This window comes from Lissotriton vulgaris, chromosome 5 (assembly GCF_964263255.1).
Source record: "Lissotriton vulgaris chromosome 5, aLisVul1.2, whole genome shotgun sequence".
Lineage (NCBI taxonomy): Eukaryota > Metazoa > Chordata > Amphibia > Caudata > Salamandridae > Lissotriton > Lissotriton vulgaris.
The window spans coordinates 541,460,380-541,476,158 of NC_141693.1; the positions used below are offsets into that span (position 1 = coordinate 541,460,380).

The following is a 15,779-nucleotide window of genomic DNA, read 5'->3' on the forward strand; positions in this document are numbered from 1 at the left end:
AGAGGGCAAGCTCCATTACAGAAGAAGACAAAGCCATCTCAAACAACTGCCTTTAGTCTCCTTTGAATGCCACTGACATGGCAAGCAGACAATTAAGCATTGTCCTCAGGAGATGTGCCAGGCTACGTGTTGCAGGATTCAATACATCAGATGCAGGCAAATGTCATAAACGTTCCATTTACAGAGTAGCACCTAGGTGGAACAATTGTCGATGACATTCTACAACAGCTTGAGAAAGACAATGAGACTGCAATGGCCAAGAGTGCCCTGTAGTTGTGCAGCAACTTAAGAAGGGGTGAACCCCCAATAAGAAGGTTGAAATGATGATGGTCACACCAGGAGAGTTGATTGAAGAGGGGTTTATTTGTAAATAGTTACAAGAAAAGGTAAAGGACTTCCTAGCCACACAGCTCACAGGAATAACTGATCATAACAATCAGTTGAATCTAAACACTCTATTAGTAACATTCTACTCTGGAATTAAACGAGCATAAGCAAAGGTAAATCAGAAGTAACAAGCATTTATACATACAAAAAAAGGTATAGTAGGTACGATATTACACACCTTTCTCCTATACATAATTACTTTGTAACAAAATCGTCAAAACATTTAGGAGTTTTCTTTTCACGACTGCTCCTGCGTAAGGCAGGGTTTTTACCTTCCTTATCATCAAGTGTTTCAGGAATAGATTTTACAAAACATTTGTATACAAAGGTGCAATCCTACTTAAATTCCAAATACGACCATCGCTCAACTTGACGGCATTTCCAAAACACTTTACCACAACAAAAGGAGTGGAGTACTTAGACAAACCACAGATTCTTTTCGACAGCCGAACTTTTACCCTGTCTCCTACTTTAACACATGTACGTGAGACAGCATTTCTTTGATCAAAATAAGTCTTCTTTTTCAACAATCTCAATTCCTGAGATTTCTTGTTATCATCAGAAAAAAGGTATAGTAGGTACGGTATTACGAAGGTGTTTAGAAAGTGAAGGCTTCCAAATACCTATGCTGCAGACATCCTACCAGCAAGGGTGGTACACAACAATCAATGCCACCACAGTGGCAATTCTAAACAAAACCAAGGAAGCCTTTTCCTGGCATAGCTACAGGTAGGGGGCAGCCTTTGAGAGATGCAGCTACATCAAGTAAATAACTTGCCCACAGGACAGCCCCACTACATAACACTTGTTGGGGCAGAACCCAAGGTTTCCTCCAGGAGTGGAGGTCAATCACTACAGACTTATAGAGTTTGAAGATTTTTCAACACAGTCATTGTATCAAACTCCTAAGAAATCTTCAAAGTGTCAAACCTTAAAGGAGAAAGCAAACAAAGGAAAACCTACAATGCTTGCAACAGGAGGCAGAAGAGCTCCTGCGGAAACAAGCAATGGAAAAAGTACCAAGATAATAGATCAACCTGGATATCTACTGTGTGTATTTTCCAGTATCAAAACTTGACAAAACGTTTAAATGAATTTTGGACCCAGATTCTTGAACCCTTTCATAAAGACACAAAGGTTCAAATTGACTACACTTCAAGGGGTCTGCAAAATCAGGAGTATATGGTGACAATTGACCTCAAGGAAACCTACATGCGCATGCCAGCGAGCAAGAAACACAAGAGATTCCTTTGCTTCATTTTCAATCATGTACACTATCAAATCAAAAACCTTCATTTTGTGATAATGTTAGCTTCTAGCATGTCTTGCAACAGTAACAGCATATAGCAGAGTACTGAAAACATGTATACTCATACCTAGACCTTTATTAAAGTAGAGCTTGTTCAAACAATTATAAAAGGTTACAGTGACAGTTATGCACAGTGTGTGCACTACTGGGTTCTTGATAAACATAGAAAAATGATCACCAATACCAGAGATATAAAAAATCTTTTTACGATCAAGCCTCCACTTTAGAGAGGGGAAAGCATTTCCAACTACTGACAGAATCAATGCATTGCCAGACCAAGTTTGCTTTTAACAGAAAGGACAATCTTTGACAGTGAGGATAGTTGAGAAACAGTTACAAAACTAATGGGCAAGATGGCCTCATGTTTTCTACCACTACCACCTGGCAAAATACTTATGAGGCCTATTAAAATATGGATTCAAAACCAATGGTCACAGGCAAGAGAGAGCCAAGAGGATCCAGTTGTTATTACTCAGAACTCCGATTACTCGAATGTAAACAATATAGCAGTTGTAAGACCTTTTGATCAACCATTTCCTTTAGTGACCATCACCATGGATGCATCCCACACAGGATGAGGGATGCACAATGGCATGTGTAAATTAGAGTAAGCAGTACAGCACATAAATGTATTGGAACTAAAGATAGTTTTCCTAGCTCTAAAAGTCTTTGCATCACAGATAAAAGGGGAGAGTGCTTATTCTATAGGACAACACAACCGTATTGTTTTACCTCAACATGCAAGAGGAACAAAGTACCATTTGTTGTCAACACTAGCCCAAGACATCTGGAAATGGACCATTCCAAGGAAAAGTACATTGCTGGCAATACACATACCAGGGATGCCAAACGTACAAACAGACTAAGCACACATGTAGCCATTTCACACAAATGGGTAATGAAGCAGCAAGGATCACAAAATGTATTCTACACTTAGGCACACCAGAAATGTATCTAGTCACAACACCAGATAATGAGAAATTCCAAAACTTCACTTCCAGGCATTCACGCCACTGGTCCCAATGAAATGCTCTATCAATAGACTGGTCAAACAAATGTGAATACAATTTCCCCCAATAGCACTGATGCCCAAAGCTCCTACACAAATGTCACTGGAGAAAATAAGAACGCTACCAGTTCTACAAGACCTATCAATGCAAAAGGGACACATTTATCACCAGTCAGCCTCATTCTGGTTGCCAGAACACAACACACTATAGTCATAAAATATCTAACATATTTATTAGACGAGAACCTAACTTAACCTTCACCTTTTAGGCATAGTAGCATACACAAGGGGATACATACAAACAAACAAACGTTTCTTCAATATACCAGTTATTAAGAAATTCCTTGAAAGGGCAAGGTTAAATTTCCTACAGCCGTCTGCACAAACACCCATGTGGAATATTGACCTGGTGCTCACTAAACTGATGATGGAACCATTCGAGCCATTGCATTAAGCAGAAAAAAACAAGCATTTTCAAAGCCAATAGGTTTCGACTATGCATGAGCTATAATCTTTACCAACCTGTTTTAGTCATATTATACACCAGCATGGCTGCTGTTTAGTGTGACTAAATGTTTATGGTGTGGCGTAGGATGGCTTGCTGCTGTATAGAAAGGTGTGGCATAGAGTGCAATGGTGCAGATTAGAGTGGAGTGGCACAGAGTGTAGTGCGCAGCATAGAGTAGTGTAGAAAGCAGTGTCGTAGAGTGCAGTGGTATCGATTAGAGAAGAAAGGTGTATAGTGTAGTTGTGTAGAGTAGAGTGTTGCAGAGTAGAATCAAGTACAGGGCTGTAGAGAGGAGTGCTGCACAGTAGTATGGTGCAGAGTGCAGTGGTGTAAAGTGAGGTGGCATAGAGTGGAGTGATGCAGAGTAGATAGGTGTAGAGTGTAGTGGTGTAGAGCGCATTGTCATAGAGTGCAGTCGAGTGGCTTAGAGTATAGTGGTGCAGAGTTGAGTGCCGTGGCATAGAGTCCAGTGGTTCAAAGAAGAATAGCATAGAGTTTAATGGCTTATAGTGCAGTGCTGCAGTGTAGAGTGTAGAAGAGTGCAGTGATGTAGAATAGAGTGGCATAGAGTGCAGTGATGTAGTGTACAGTGGTCCAGAGTAGAACAGAGTGGCTTAGAGTTGAGTGACATAGAGTGCAGTCGTGTAGAGTTGAGTGACATAGAGTGCAGCGCCAGAAAGTGAGTCACGTAGAGTGTTGCGGTGTAGAGTATAGAGGTGTAGAGTGCAGTGGGTTAGAGTAGATAGGCGTGGAGTGCACTGGCATAGAGTGTATTGGTTTTGAGTAGAGTGGTTTAAAGTTCAGTGGTGTAGAGTAGAGTAGTTTAGAGTAGAGTACAGTGGCATAAAGTGGAGTGGCATAGAGTGAAGTGGAGCAGAGTGGAGTAGAGGGGCATGGAGTGCATTGGCATAGAGTGGAATGTTTCAGAGTTAAGTGCAATGGCATAACGTGGAGTGGTGCAAGGTAGATTGGAGTGGAACAGAGTAGAGTGGTGTAGAGCAGATTAGAGTGGCATAGAGTGCAGTTGTGCAAAATAGATTAGAGTGGACTGGCTTAGAGTGGAGTGGTACAGAGTAGAGTGCATTGACTTAGAGTGCAGTGGCATAGAATGCAGTGTTGCAGAGTAGAATGGCGTGGAGTGGTGTAGAATTGATTGGTGCAGGGTAGAGTAGAGTGGAGTGGCACAGAGTGCAGTGGTGAGGCATGGCATAGACTACATTGACATAAAGTAGAGCGGTGCACAGGAGAGTACGGAGGCATAGACTGAAGTGGCATAGAGTGCAGTTGTGTACAGTGGAATGGTGCAGAGTAAAGTGCAGTGCCATAGAGTGGAATGGCATAGAGTGCAGTGGTACCTTTGGCTGCGGCCTGGAAGAAACCGACGGCCCGGCTCTATCCTTGTGGCATGCGAAGCTGTGGAGGTTGATGAGCATGGAGAGAATGGCGGACATCTTCCTAGGCAACTGTAAGAACTTTATGTTCCGGTGGGGACCCTTGGTCCGGTTCTTATCGCGAGGATTGCCGTCTGCGGTATGCCCATCAGCCCTTCATCTTTTTCAGATTTAAGTAGCGTGTGTGATAATGCAACTGTGAATGAGAATGTATGTTGGCGCCATCACCTTGGGGGGAGGGGGTGTTTGGGGAGGTGGGATGGGGGGAGTTTGGGGGGGGGTTCTGTATTGGTTGTGGCATTGCATAGCTGCGGGGAGATTTGGCTTGCCCGGGGGCTCTCGAGACCCGTGAACTTGCTAGATTGACTTTCTCCCCTGGAGAGGCAGCCGGACTTCCGGAAAAGTGTGATTATCAGTTCCTGGACTATAGCTGGCTTTCCTTGTACTTGGGACAGCCTAACTGTTGGCAACCATCATAGCAGATGCGACTGTTTGAGACTCTTCCCATTCTTGCATATGTAATAATGCACTGTTGCCGCTTGTCTTCCTCTCTCTTTCTCTCTCTATATTTCCTTCTTTCTGTTTACTATGCTATAAATAAAAATTTTACTACAAAAAATGTACTGGAAGAGTTAGAAGTTTATGATCACTAAGAAAGGAGTCGGAGACCTTAAGTTACTCTGTAAAAGGAAGGAAGTACTTCCTACTGCCACATAGACCAAAATAGGCGCTTCCCCTTGAGTTTTATGTATATAAGCTGGGGTGGAGACGGAAGATAACCTCCAGCTCACTGGGATACCATCGACCTTTCTCAGCCCACACGCTAACATTCTCCCTCTCTTGGTAGTTCTTTTTGGGGGGGTAAAAAGAGCTTGTGGTATCAGCATGGCTTCCTCTTTTTCTTTCTCCCATAACCTATCTAAAGTAAAATTAGATATCTTACAGATCAGATCCCCTCCCAAAAATATATGTAAGGAAACTCCTTATCACACGCTTTTTTAGTATGGGAACATACCTCACTTAAAAGAACATCATAAGAGGCCTCTGGCAGGATATAAGTATTATCAACATTAGCAGGAGCATTCTCAGATTTCCATCAAAATTAGACAAGGGTACTGCCCAAAATAAGTTACTCCGCTCTTTACAACATTCATATCACAATTGGATCTTGTTAGACAGTAGACATGCCACCCCTCCTCCTTTGCATGTTCCCTCCTTGAAGGAGGGGACATACAAGTCAATTCACCCGTACAACAGGTCTCGTGGAGACACACCACATCTGCCTCTAAAGAGCTCAAGTAATGAGAATTACTCCTACAGACAAGTAGAGAGATTTATAAGAGGTGGTCCCGTCCAGGGTCCCCTGAATGGTCAGACTGGTGGCGATCAGTGGCCTTTATGTATGAAATGGAAAGGAAAATGGTGAAGAGGGGATACATGTCACAATCAGTGTATATGGGACCCCATAGGCGGAATGTTGAACCCTGGTCGTGTCCTGTGATTATACCTCTTTGGCTAGAGTGACCTTAGGGCCTTGGATTTCACTGTGAGACTACTGGCCTTGGATTATATCTGAAGAGCATTGCATGTGTCTTATCTGCTTGAAGGATCATGTGAGGTTTGTTTTTTTGAGGCTTTGTTTTATATAGCGCAACCTAGACCCGAAGGTATCAGAGCACTTTACATGAGCACCAGTTGCATTACAGATGGACACATTCATTTTTTTTTTGTTAAGCACAAGTAGATAAAGTGATTTACCCAGAATCACTTTTTCTCCTTGTGCTTAACAAAACAATTAACCACAACCGGCCCTGGCAAAGTGCTCGGCCGCCCCCCCCCCCACTCGGGGGGTTGGAGGTGCCGCTGAGCTCTTTGCCGGGGCCGGTTTTCTGACGATTTTGGTACTGGGACGATTTTGCAGCTATGCTGCAAAAATGGCCCTGTAACAAAAACGGCCCCCATCCATGCGGCGCACTGGGGGATTGCCTGGTGCCCGCTATGGCCAGTCCCGCCCTGATCACAGGATGGTGAGCGTCTCTGCCGAAACTCGAACCAGGTTCCCCAGCTTCGTGGTCGACCACCCTAGCCGTTAGGCTACATCCTCTCCCCAGAGGTTCTATGAGGACTCAATAAAAAATAGAAAAAATAAACAAATACCACTTTTCATTTTGTAGGAAAAATTCTTGCATGGTATATGTAATGTTTGAAAAAGAGCTAATTCTTTAAATGTATAGAATTAATTAGAATTAAAACAAAAATGTGATTTACTGCTAAAATGATGTTAAAGTGGTTGATAATTTGTAGCAGCCAATCCCAACTTTTACAATAACTTTAGTATAATGCATTGAAATGATCAAGTTAAAAGTTGTCAATTTAATACAATGCAAATTTACATTCAGAGCTGTCCTAAAAACCTACATTATTACAAACCCTTGATTAGTGTCCTATGCCTCCATCAGTATTATATCAATACCTATAATATAATATCATATCTAAATGCACTTGTTTACCTTGTTAAAGATTCCTGATATAATGCATCCTTCAACCTGTCTCGAATTCCAGATTATAAGTCCCTAACCATGAATATATGTTAACAATTCAGAACCCGAAATGTAAATTGGATCATGGATAGTGAAATGTAGTCAGAACTTGCCCGCAGTGACCCACCTGTCATATACTACCTTTATTGTGTCTGTTGTTTACTAAGATAACACAATAGATGTTATATATTCATGTCTGTCTAACATTTTGCTTTTCTTTGCCAGGACTCGGATTTGCACTTTGTTACAGTCCCGCAATAGCTATGGTTGGCAAGTATTTCAATGAACGAAGAGCCTTGGCCAATGGGATTGCCATGTCGGGGAGCGGAATCGGTACATTTGTTCTAGCACCAGTGGTGCAGCTCCTCATTGAACAGTATTCTTGGCGTGGAGCATTACTTATTATGGGAGGTTTTGTTTCCAACCTGTGTGTTTGTGGGGCATTGATGCGACCCATAGCAATCAAGGAAAAAAACAGGAACTCTCAAGAGCTTCTCAAGGAACAATATGCTTCTGATCCAGAACTTAAAGATGAAAATCAGACTTCAGCATGTTTCCCTCTACCTGAAGACTGCAATCATAAGAGCCTATGCTACTGCTCACAGAAAGAGTACCAATTTTTGTTGATACCAGACTTTATAATATTAGCAGTTTCCTTTCTATTTCTTGCATATGGCTGCAGCCCCCCTTTTGTCTACCTGGTGCCTTATTCACTAAGTATTGGTGTGAGCAATCAAGAAGCTGCTTTCCTCATGTCAATTCTTGGGGGGGTTGACATTGTTGGGAACATCACTTTCGGATGGCTGACGGACAGAAGGTAAGGTGACTTCAAATACTTTGATAAAGACCGTTTTCATACATTTCTTTTGTTACGATTGGTGACGAAGAAAAGAGCAACACAGTCAGCCTGTGGATCGATCTAAAGGTGCTCCAAAAGCTGATGTGCATATCCATATTATCGAAATATATTTTTTTCTGTTAGGCTTAAACGGTTTTACCCCTCTACAGAATCAACAAACCACTAATATTTTATGTAGCACGTTGTGAAAGGAGTAGACTGAATTATATGTACAATAGAGGCACACATGGCTAAACCACGCGTATGTCTACCACGCAGCCCAAACCACTAAAGCATCTTAACCAAGCATTCCTTTACCATGCATGCCGGTACAATGCAATTTCGCTGTAAAGGCATGAATGGTAAGGGAGTATGCGAGGTTAAGTTCACCACTACTCTGACCCAGCCTGGCCCCACCCTAAGCCCTAAATTATAAACCCCATTCACCCTGAGGACCAAAATCTAACCTGAAAACTACCCCTTTCCTCTCCCCTGCCCTGAGGCTTAAAATCCTGCCCCTTAACATACACTACCCTGACCCACGCCCCTGCACTGTCTCTAAAACTATCCTAGCCCCTTCCACTGCCCTGAAGCCTAAAACCCTGCCCCCATGTAAAAAACTATCGGATCCCCCTGCCCTGAGTCCTAAAAAAAACTATCCACCAATTCAAGGCCTTAAAACTGCCCACACCTCCTCCCGCGCCTTGAGCCGTACAAACCTGCCCTCTTCTTAAAAGTACCCTTCCCTGAGCCCTAAAAACCTGCTCCTTCCCTGAAGTACCCTGCCCCCCTCTGAAAGCGACCCCCAGATCCCCCCACAGCCCCACTTACCTCACCTTGTTCTGCCTCCTCTCCTGATCCTTCCTGCTTCCGCCCATTCCAGGCAGCAGCTAGACTGTGCACTGCCTTAAACACGCATGTGGGTGGTTAAGGCAAGCATGATAGTGCTTGCGATGTTGAAACAAGTGTGGCTCCGCCTGCGTTATTACGACCATTTTCCATTGCTCACAAAAAAAATCGTTTTTTTATAGAATTTGTGTGCAATAATGTTCATCTAGCTCACATTTTGTCATTGAAATGGGTCATACATGAAGATTTCTCAAAGCAGAATTTGTTTCTGAAAAATAAAGAACTCATGGCCCCACACTCTGGTCTTTCTCCCAGGGTGCAGGGTTCATTATTTTTTTCTCTTTGTGACTAGCCGCGGAGCACAGGAAAAAAAGGATATTTGGTCTTTCAATCTAAATAGGGCAGGCAGTATGACGCTCTTACTCTGATGACCTAATATGCTTAGGCATCGCCATTGGAAATCTGACTGTGTGCCCACCAAAGCCATGGGTGGACTGAGGGTTTAGTATTCCGTCACAATTGCAACCTTTGTGATAGATTACCTTGTCTGCCAAAATCAAAATCAGGTCCAAAGTTGTAAATCAACACCAATAGCAGTGGCGGCTGCTACAATTTTCGGGTGCTGAGGCAACACAAAGGAGGAAATTGGGGTGAGGGGAAAATATATTTTTTTAAACTTACCTGCTCCTGGGGCCGCCCCCTCAGCGTGCGTCTTCTGACGCTGCACAGGCTCCCAGGGGGCAATCACAGCGCTGCTCTCAATCTGGTAATACCAGCATGAGAGCAGCGCAGTGATTGGTTTGAGTGGGCTGACTTGATGCTCGCTCAGGCCCAGGGACCCTGGGATTTTTATCCAACCTGGCTGTACAACACAGCTGGGTTGTAGAAACACAAGTATTCATGTTTGTTTGGCTGGCCTGATATGGCCGGCCACATAGACATGCGCACTTGCAAGTGCCCAAACACTGCTCCTACAATGTGACGCTCGGCAGGATGGCCCTGCCCTGCCCTAACCTCGCGGCTGGAAGTAATGAAAAATAAAATGATTACAAAGTGGTTTTATTATCATTTTATTTTTCAGTGGGGCAATGCTCCTCCACCATAAGGGGGAGCCACGCGCCCAATAGGTCTGTGACAATACATCAGTGTAAAAACGTTCTGGTATTCTAAAAGTACCCACATAACTTTCCCAGATGATACCTTTCCCAGTCACATCTTTTATTTGTAATCCTAAAAAAAGTATATGAATTGGTTTTCTTTTTTTTTTACAATATTTCTCCAAAGCGATTTGTTTCAATTGTACTGCTACACATTTAGTTAGCACCTTTGTGCCATTGCACAACTTTTTTTTTAATCTGCCAGTAAATATTTTTCCTCATCAAAGAGCAAGTTCTTCTACCATACCATGAAGTCTGGTGAAGTCTGGTGGTATCACCTTCCATTGCGTATCCTCGAAAGTTATATACTACTGTTCTTGACGGGACTCCTAGCTGTAGGTAGGCTAACCAAACCTTGGAACATACAACCTTGTGGGATGCTACACATTTATGAAGTAATATCACATGAGGTCAATAAATTTATGACTACAAGGTCACTGTTTGTGAATTACTGTCGCTCAGAAAAACTACAGCCGTTTGCACCCAAAATCTATTTGTTTCCAAATAGAAAATGTAATTTATGTATTTATTTATTTATTTTTAAAGTTTTATAGAGCGTGAACCAGACCCAAACTAGGGTATCAGAGCACTTTACATAAGGCGTACGGTGAAACATTCAAAGGGGAACATTGCATACAAAGAAACATAGTCTGCAAGTAACAGGGAGTAACAACATTGAGAAAACTTGTTCTGAAAACAATAGAAAGACCTTTCGAGTTTGAGTGAGTCATCAGTTCTCGCGGCAACAATTAGAAGAATGTTCTGAACCCCAAAAAAACTATTTAAGTTCATGAAGGTCTTAATTAAGCGGACCATAGAATAGAGGTTGTTAGGGGTTTGCCGATCTTGTGAAGTGGTTGTATTGATTTAAGGTAGGAATTTGCTCATCAGGAATAATTTTGTTTCCTTTTTGAAGAGAGGGATAGAGGAGATTTTTCTGATGTGTGGTGGAAGGGAGTTCCAAATTCTTGGAGCTGCCCCAGAGAATGCTCTGTTGGAAGTTTTAGACTTTTTGAAACGTGAGGGTTTCAGAAGTAGATCGTTAGCACTCCTTGAATTTCTGCTTCCTCCAGATAGGCTGAGTTTTTGGACTGTCTTTTCGAGGGCTGTATTTATTGACCATATATCTTCGATAGAGGAGATCTTGATGTACAGTTGGGTGTCATCCGCGTACATGTGGAAGGATATGTTCTCCAGCTTTAGTAGCTCGGTGAGTGGTTCGACGTATAGGTTGAATAGCATGGGAGATAGTGTGGAGCCTTGAGGAACTTCTAGTAGGTTAGGGGAGGAAGCTGAAAGATTGTTGTTGATCAAGTAGGATTGTGTTCTGTTTTCCAGGAAGGATTTGAACCACTGAAGGACTTTACCAGGAAAACCCATCCTGTATTCTAGTCTTCTTAGTAGTTTGTGTTGGTTGACCGTATCGAAGGCTGAAGAGAGGTCGAGTAAAACGAGCAGGCAGGTTTTGTTGTGGTCAAGGGCTTGCAGGGCATCATCTACTATATGTAAGATGGCTGTTTCTGTGCTATGCCCGGGGCTGAAACCCGATTGGTGAATGATCAGTAGATTTTTTTTTAGTATTTTATTTTTTCCTCTGACCGGCAGAATTATACAGCAAATATCAGAACACAGCAAAGTTTTACACAAATACAGTTGACACTGAGTAATTACATTGTGGGTGATCTACAAACAGACACAGCTCACATCACGCAGTACATAGAACAACAATAGCATAATCCATTTAGTGCTAAGAACCCCCTCAACTCTGCTTCCGGTACAATATCACACCCCTCTGGTCACATACCAAATATCCGTACTGCAGCCACTGCCGAATCACTTCGAACAGTCCACATTTGTACAGTGCGTTTAGGTTGCAGTATCCTGCAAGTAGTGCAATAGTGGTTCCCAAAAGTCTCTGGGCCGGGACGCTAGTGGTATGTTTTCAGCATAAGTCTCTAGTGTTGTTTTGCAATTGGTTATGTCTGTTGTCCATTCTTTAAATCTAGGTGGTCTCTTGCTGCCCCATCTTACAGCTACTTGCTATTTCGCGAGAAGTAACACCACTGCCAAGAATTTCCTGGGCCTAGCATGTTTTAGCTTTTTGATTCCCAGCAGGCAAGTCAGAGGGGAGTTTGGGATGTGTTCCGAGAGCATGGTGCTTAACGCATCAGTGACGGATTGCCAATATAGCTGTAAGCCAAGGCAGGACCAAGCCACGTGTGGGAAATCTGCACCTGGCACATTGCAACAATAGCAAGAGTCGGAGTCTCTAAGCCCTAGTTTGTATAATTTTACTGGCGTGTAATATATTTGAGGAAGGAATTTAAAGTGAATAATGCACAGGTTGCAGTTAGAAGTACGAGTGTGAGTTGCGTACAGCTGAACTGCCTATCCTGCTCATCAATTGTTACTCCCAGTGACCGTTCCCATCTACCCTTTGCCGTCGTGGGCATGTCAACCTGCTCACTTTGAGCTGCAGTATATAATCGCGTCACTAGATTTTTCCGTGTAGGGTCCTTTAAAAGTACCTGCAGTGTCAGCAACTTTTCAGGTTCAGCAGGAAATGTGGCATATAGCTCCATCAGAGCCGTACGGAAGCGCAGGTATGCAAAATTTTTCATTGGGTTATGGTGCACACATTAGGCGGGGTCCGACCAATTAAGAAATGTATTATGTGGAAACGCTTGTCCCAGAGTCTGGAAGCCCATGTCTTCCAGACGTTTCTGCAGGTTTGGTTCTTGAGTCACTGTAATGTGAGGGTGTTTCGCCGTTGGTATTGCCCGTGCGTATATCGGCAGTTTATCTGCCCTACACACCAGTGCGTGCCGCGCTCTCGAGGTGTTCTTGGCTGGGTGAATCTTGTCGTGCGGCGTGTATCGTGTGGGGTTGGCCAATAGTGCCCTCAGCGGCATTGTGGAGGCACTATCACTTTCTACCGCAACATGTGGTACATGGGCGTGTGGTCTCGTCCAATAATAAGCGTGTTGACCTTGTGCACAGATAATTGAAAATCAGGCGCTTCAAAGTCTCCCAAATTATATGGTTGGGTAAGGACCTGCCAGCTTACTCTGGCTTGTTTACCGGCCCAAGTTAGTTTCTGAAGTACAGAGTGTAGTCTGTCAAAGAAAGCGTTTGTCAGCCAAATTGGGACATCCAGGATAAGTAAAAAAATCTGGGTAGGACAATCATTTTCTGGAGAGCTATCCTATCCGCCATTGAAAGTGGCATTTTAATCCACCTGTCGACTTGGTCCTCCAGCCGAGTCATCGCCTTGCCATAGTTCTCCCTGATAACTGTCTCCAGGTCTCTATGTAGCCATATCCCCCGGTATTTGACGGGGTCCACACACCATTTTAGAGCATAATCTAACTCTGGCTCCATCGTACCTGTAGTGAGTGTAATTACCACTGATTTGTCCCAGTTTATGCAGAGACCCGCATATTGCTGATATCGGACGTACTCTCTGATTAGGGGATTCAGGTTTTTGTCCGGATGCGTCGCATAGAGGACCATGTCGTCCGCATATAGCGAAATGCCAATTGGTCTTAAGTTAAATTATAGAGCCATGGCTGAGTGTTTTTGCATAATTTTGCAGGCCAAAGGCTCAAGTATCAGGGCAAAAAGCATGGGTGACAGCGGGCACCCCTGTCTTGTTCCTCTGCAATGGATATGGGGTTAGATGTTAAACTATTTATACGGACGCTAGCCTTAGGTGCCGCGTAGAAGAGGGATATCCACTTTAGGAAAGGTTCCGGGAATCCCATTTTACGCAGAGTCACAAACAAAAAACCCCATTCCATGGAGTCGAACGCCTTAGCAGCGTCCAGCAGAGCGGCAGCCGCTGGCTCCACCTAGTCTAGCTGATGATATAAAGAAAAGATAGTGCGCAAATTTTGGGCCGTGGACCACGTCGGCATAAAGCCAGCTTGATCAGGCAAAACCAGGTTACAGAGGAGCGGTTGTATTCTGTTCGCTATTATTTTTTTGCCAGGATCTTCGCATCTATATTTATCAAGGACAAGGGCCTATAAGAGTCACACTGCCCGGTTTTGGGAGTGCTGTCAGTAACGCTTCTGTAAGAGCGGTCGGAAGTGTACCTTCCTCGTATGCTTCTTCGAGCATTTCTGCAAAGTTCGGCACCCGTAATTCACGATATTCTTTATAAAATTCTCCCGGGAGCCCATCGAGACCCGGGGCCGTATTACTGGGAAGAGAGTTGAAAGCATCTATGATTTCCTCCTTAGAGATTGGTAGATAGAAGTATTTTCTGTGAGTGTCAGACAGCCAAGCAAGGCCTATATCATTTAGATACTCCCATATATCTGAAGCAGGGGGGGTTACTCTGGCCGTATACAATTTAGTATAGAATTCAGTGAAACAATTGAGTATAGCTGGCGTGCCATAGACCGGGACATTCTGAGCGTTTATTATTTCAGTAATATGTATCTGGGTTTTTACAGGCCTAATTTTGTATGATAGTGCCCTGCCGGGTCTGCCACCCTCGCCATAATTCCTCACTATACATTTGCGTGCAAGATATTTTAGTTCATCGTCAAAGTCATTGTATATGTCGATTTGCTTCCGTATATCCGCCAACAATGAGTCTGAAGGGTGCAATTCATAACTACGTTCTAAGGACAGTAGAGCCTTCTCAGTGTTCTCCAATTGGCGCTGTATATCGCGCAGTATACTGCATGCGCACCGATGCAGTGTCCGGGCACCGTAACCTTAAAGGCTTTCCATAGGGTTTGTGTACTCTGAACTGAGCCAGTATTATGTTCAAAAAAGCTCACGATCGCCTGGCGCAGGTCTTCTCTGAAAACCTGGTCTTGTAGTGCTGTAGGTCGCAGTTGCCATGTAAATTGTTGTGGAGTATGTGTTGGAATATTTAATTTAAGCATGACCGGTGCGTGATCCGACAATGTCTTAGGCATGTGTGACACTTCGACGGCCCATGTGCAAACTTCTTGTGTGACTAACCAGTAGTCCAGTCTGGACCATGTGAGGTGTGTGGCTGAAAAACATGTACCCTCCCTTTTATCTGGGTTCCTCTGCCTCCAAATATCTACCAGGTTCCAGTCGGACATTCCGCCTCGGAGGACCTTGGCCGCACCCTTGCCATATCTGTCTATGCCGGATGATCTATCTATCGCAGGGTCTTGGCATGTATTGAAGTCCCCCCCAAACCACGGTCTCAGGCTGCATGTCCCTTAGTGTCGACCAGATTTGTGCAGAGAATGAAGGGTTGTCTGTATTTGGTCCATAGACGTTCACTATGGTTAGGATGGTGCCCCGTAATTCTCTTGAAGTATTACATAGCGCCCTTGAACGTCCTTAATGTGTGTGAATGGTACAGAGCGTTTTACCCATATGAGTACTATCCTGGCATATGACGAGTAGGAGGATGCTAATCTAAAGGAGGCCCACCTATTTCCTTTATGTTGCTCCCGGCTATCAGTGAGATGCATCTCCTGCAGGCAGGCCACATCAAGTTTGAGTCTGTCTAAATATGCCACCACTTTTTGTATTTTCTGTGGATAATGTAGACCCTGTACGTTCCATGATAGAAGAGACAGTGGCCTATAATCTGTGAAAGCCTCACCCATATCTTGTATTGGTAGTATATACCGCCCCTGTGTGGCCTTGCTGTAACCCTTTATGGGCGGTCCTATGGAACATGTCAACCTCATGTATTACAACCATCAAGCTGCGGGTCAGAATTTTCTGTACTCCCATTACCACACCCCCGACTCCACCTTCCCTAATCCCTGATAACATTAGCCCTCTTACC

At 43.7% G+C, this 15,779-nt stretch overlaps 1 protein-coding gene across 3 annotated transcripts in view; it reads left to right on the top strand.

Annotated features, from left to right (window-relative positions):
• Positions 1-15,779, top strand: part of SLC16A12 (solute carrier family 16 member 12) — an 812,734-nt gene that overhangs the window by 627,412 nt on the left and 169,543 nt on the right. For all 3 annotated transcript variants that reach the window (XM_086921988.1, XM_086921986.1, XM_086921987.1), the window contains exon 7: positions 7,370-7,961. In XM_086921988.1, coding sequence (XP_086778114.1) covers positions 7,370-7,961 — 592 coding nt within the window. The remainder of the gene's footprint in view (positions 1-7,369; positions 7,962-15,779) is intronic.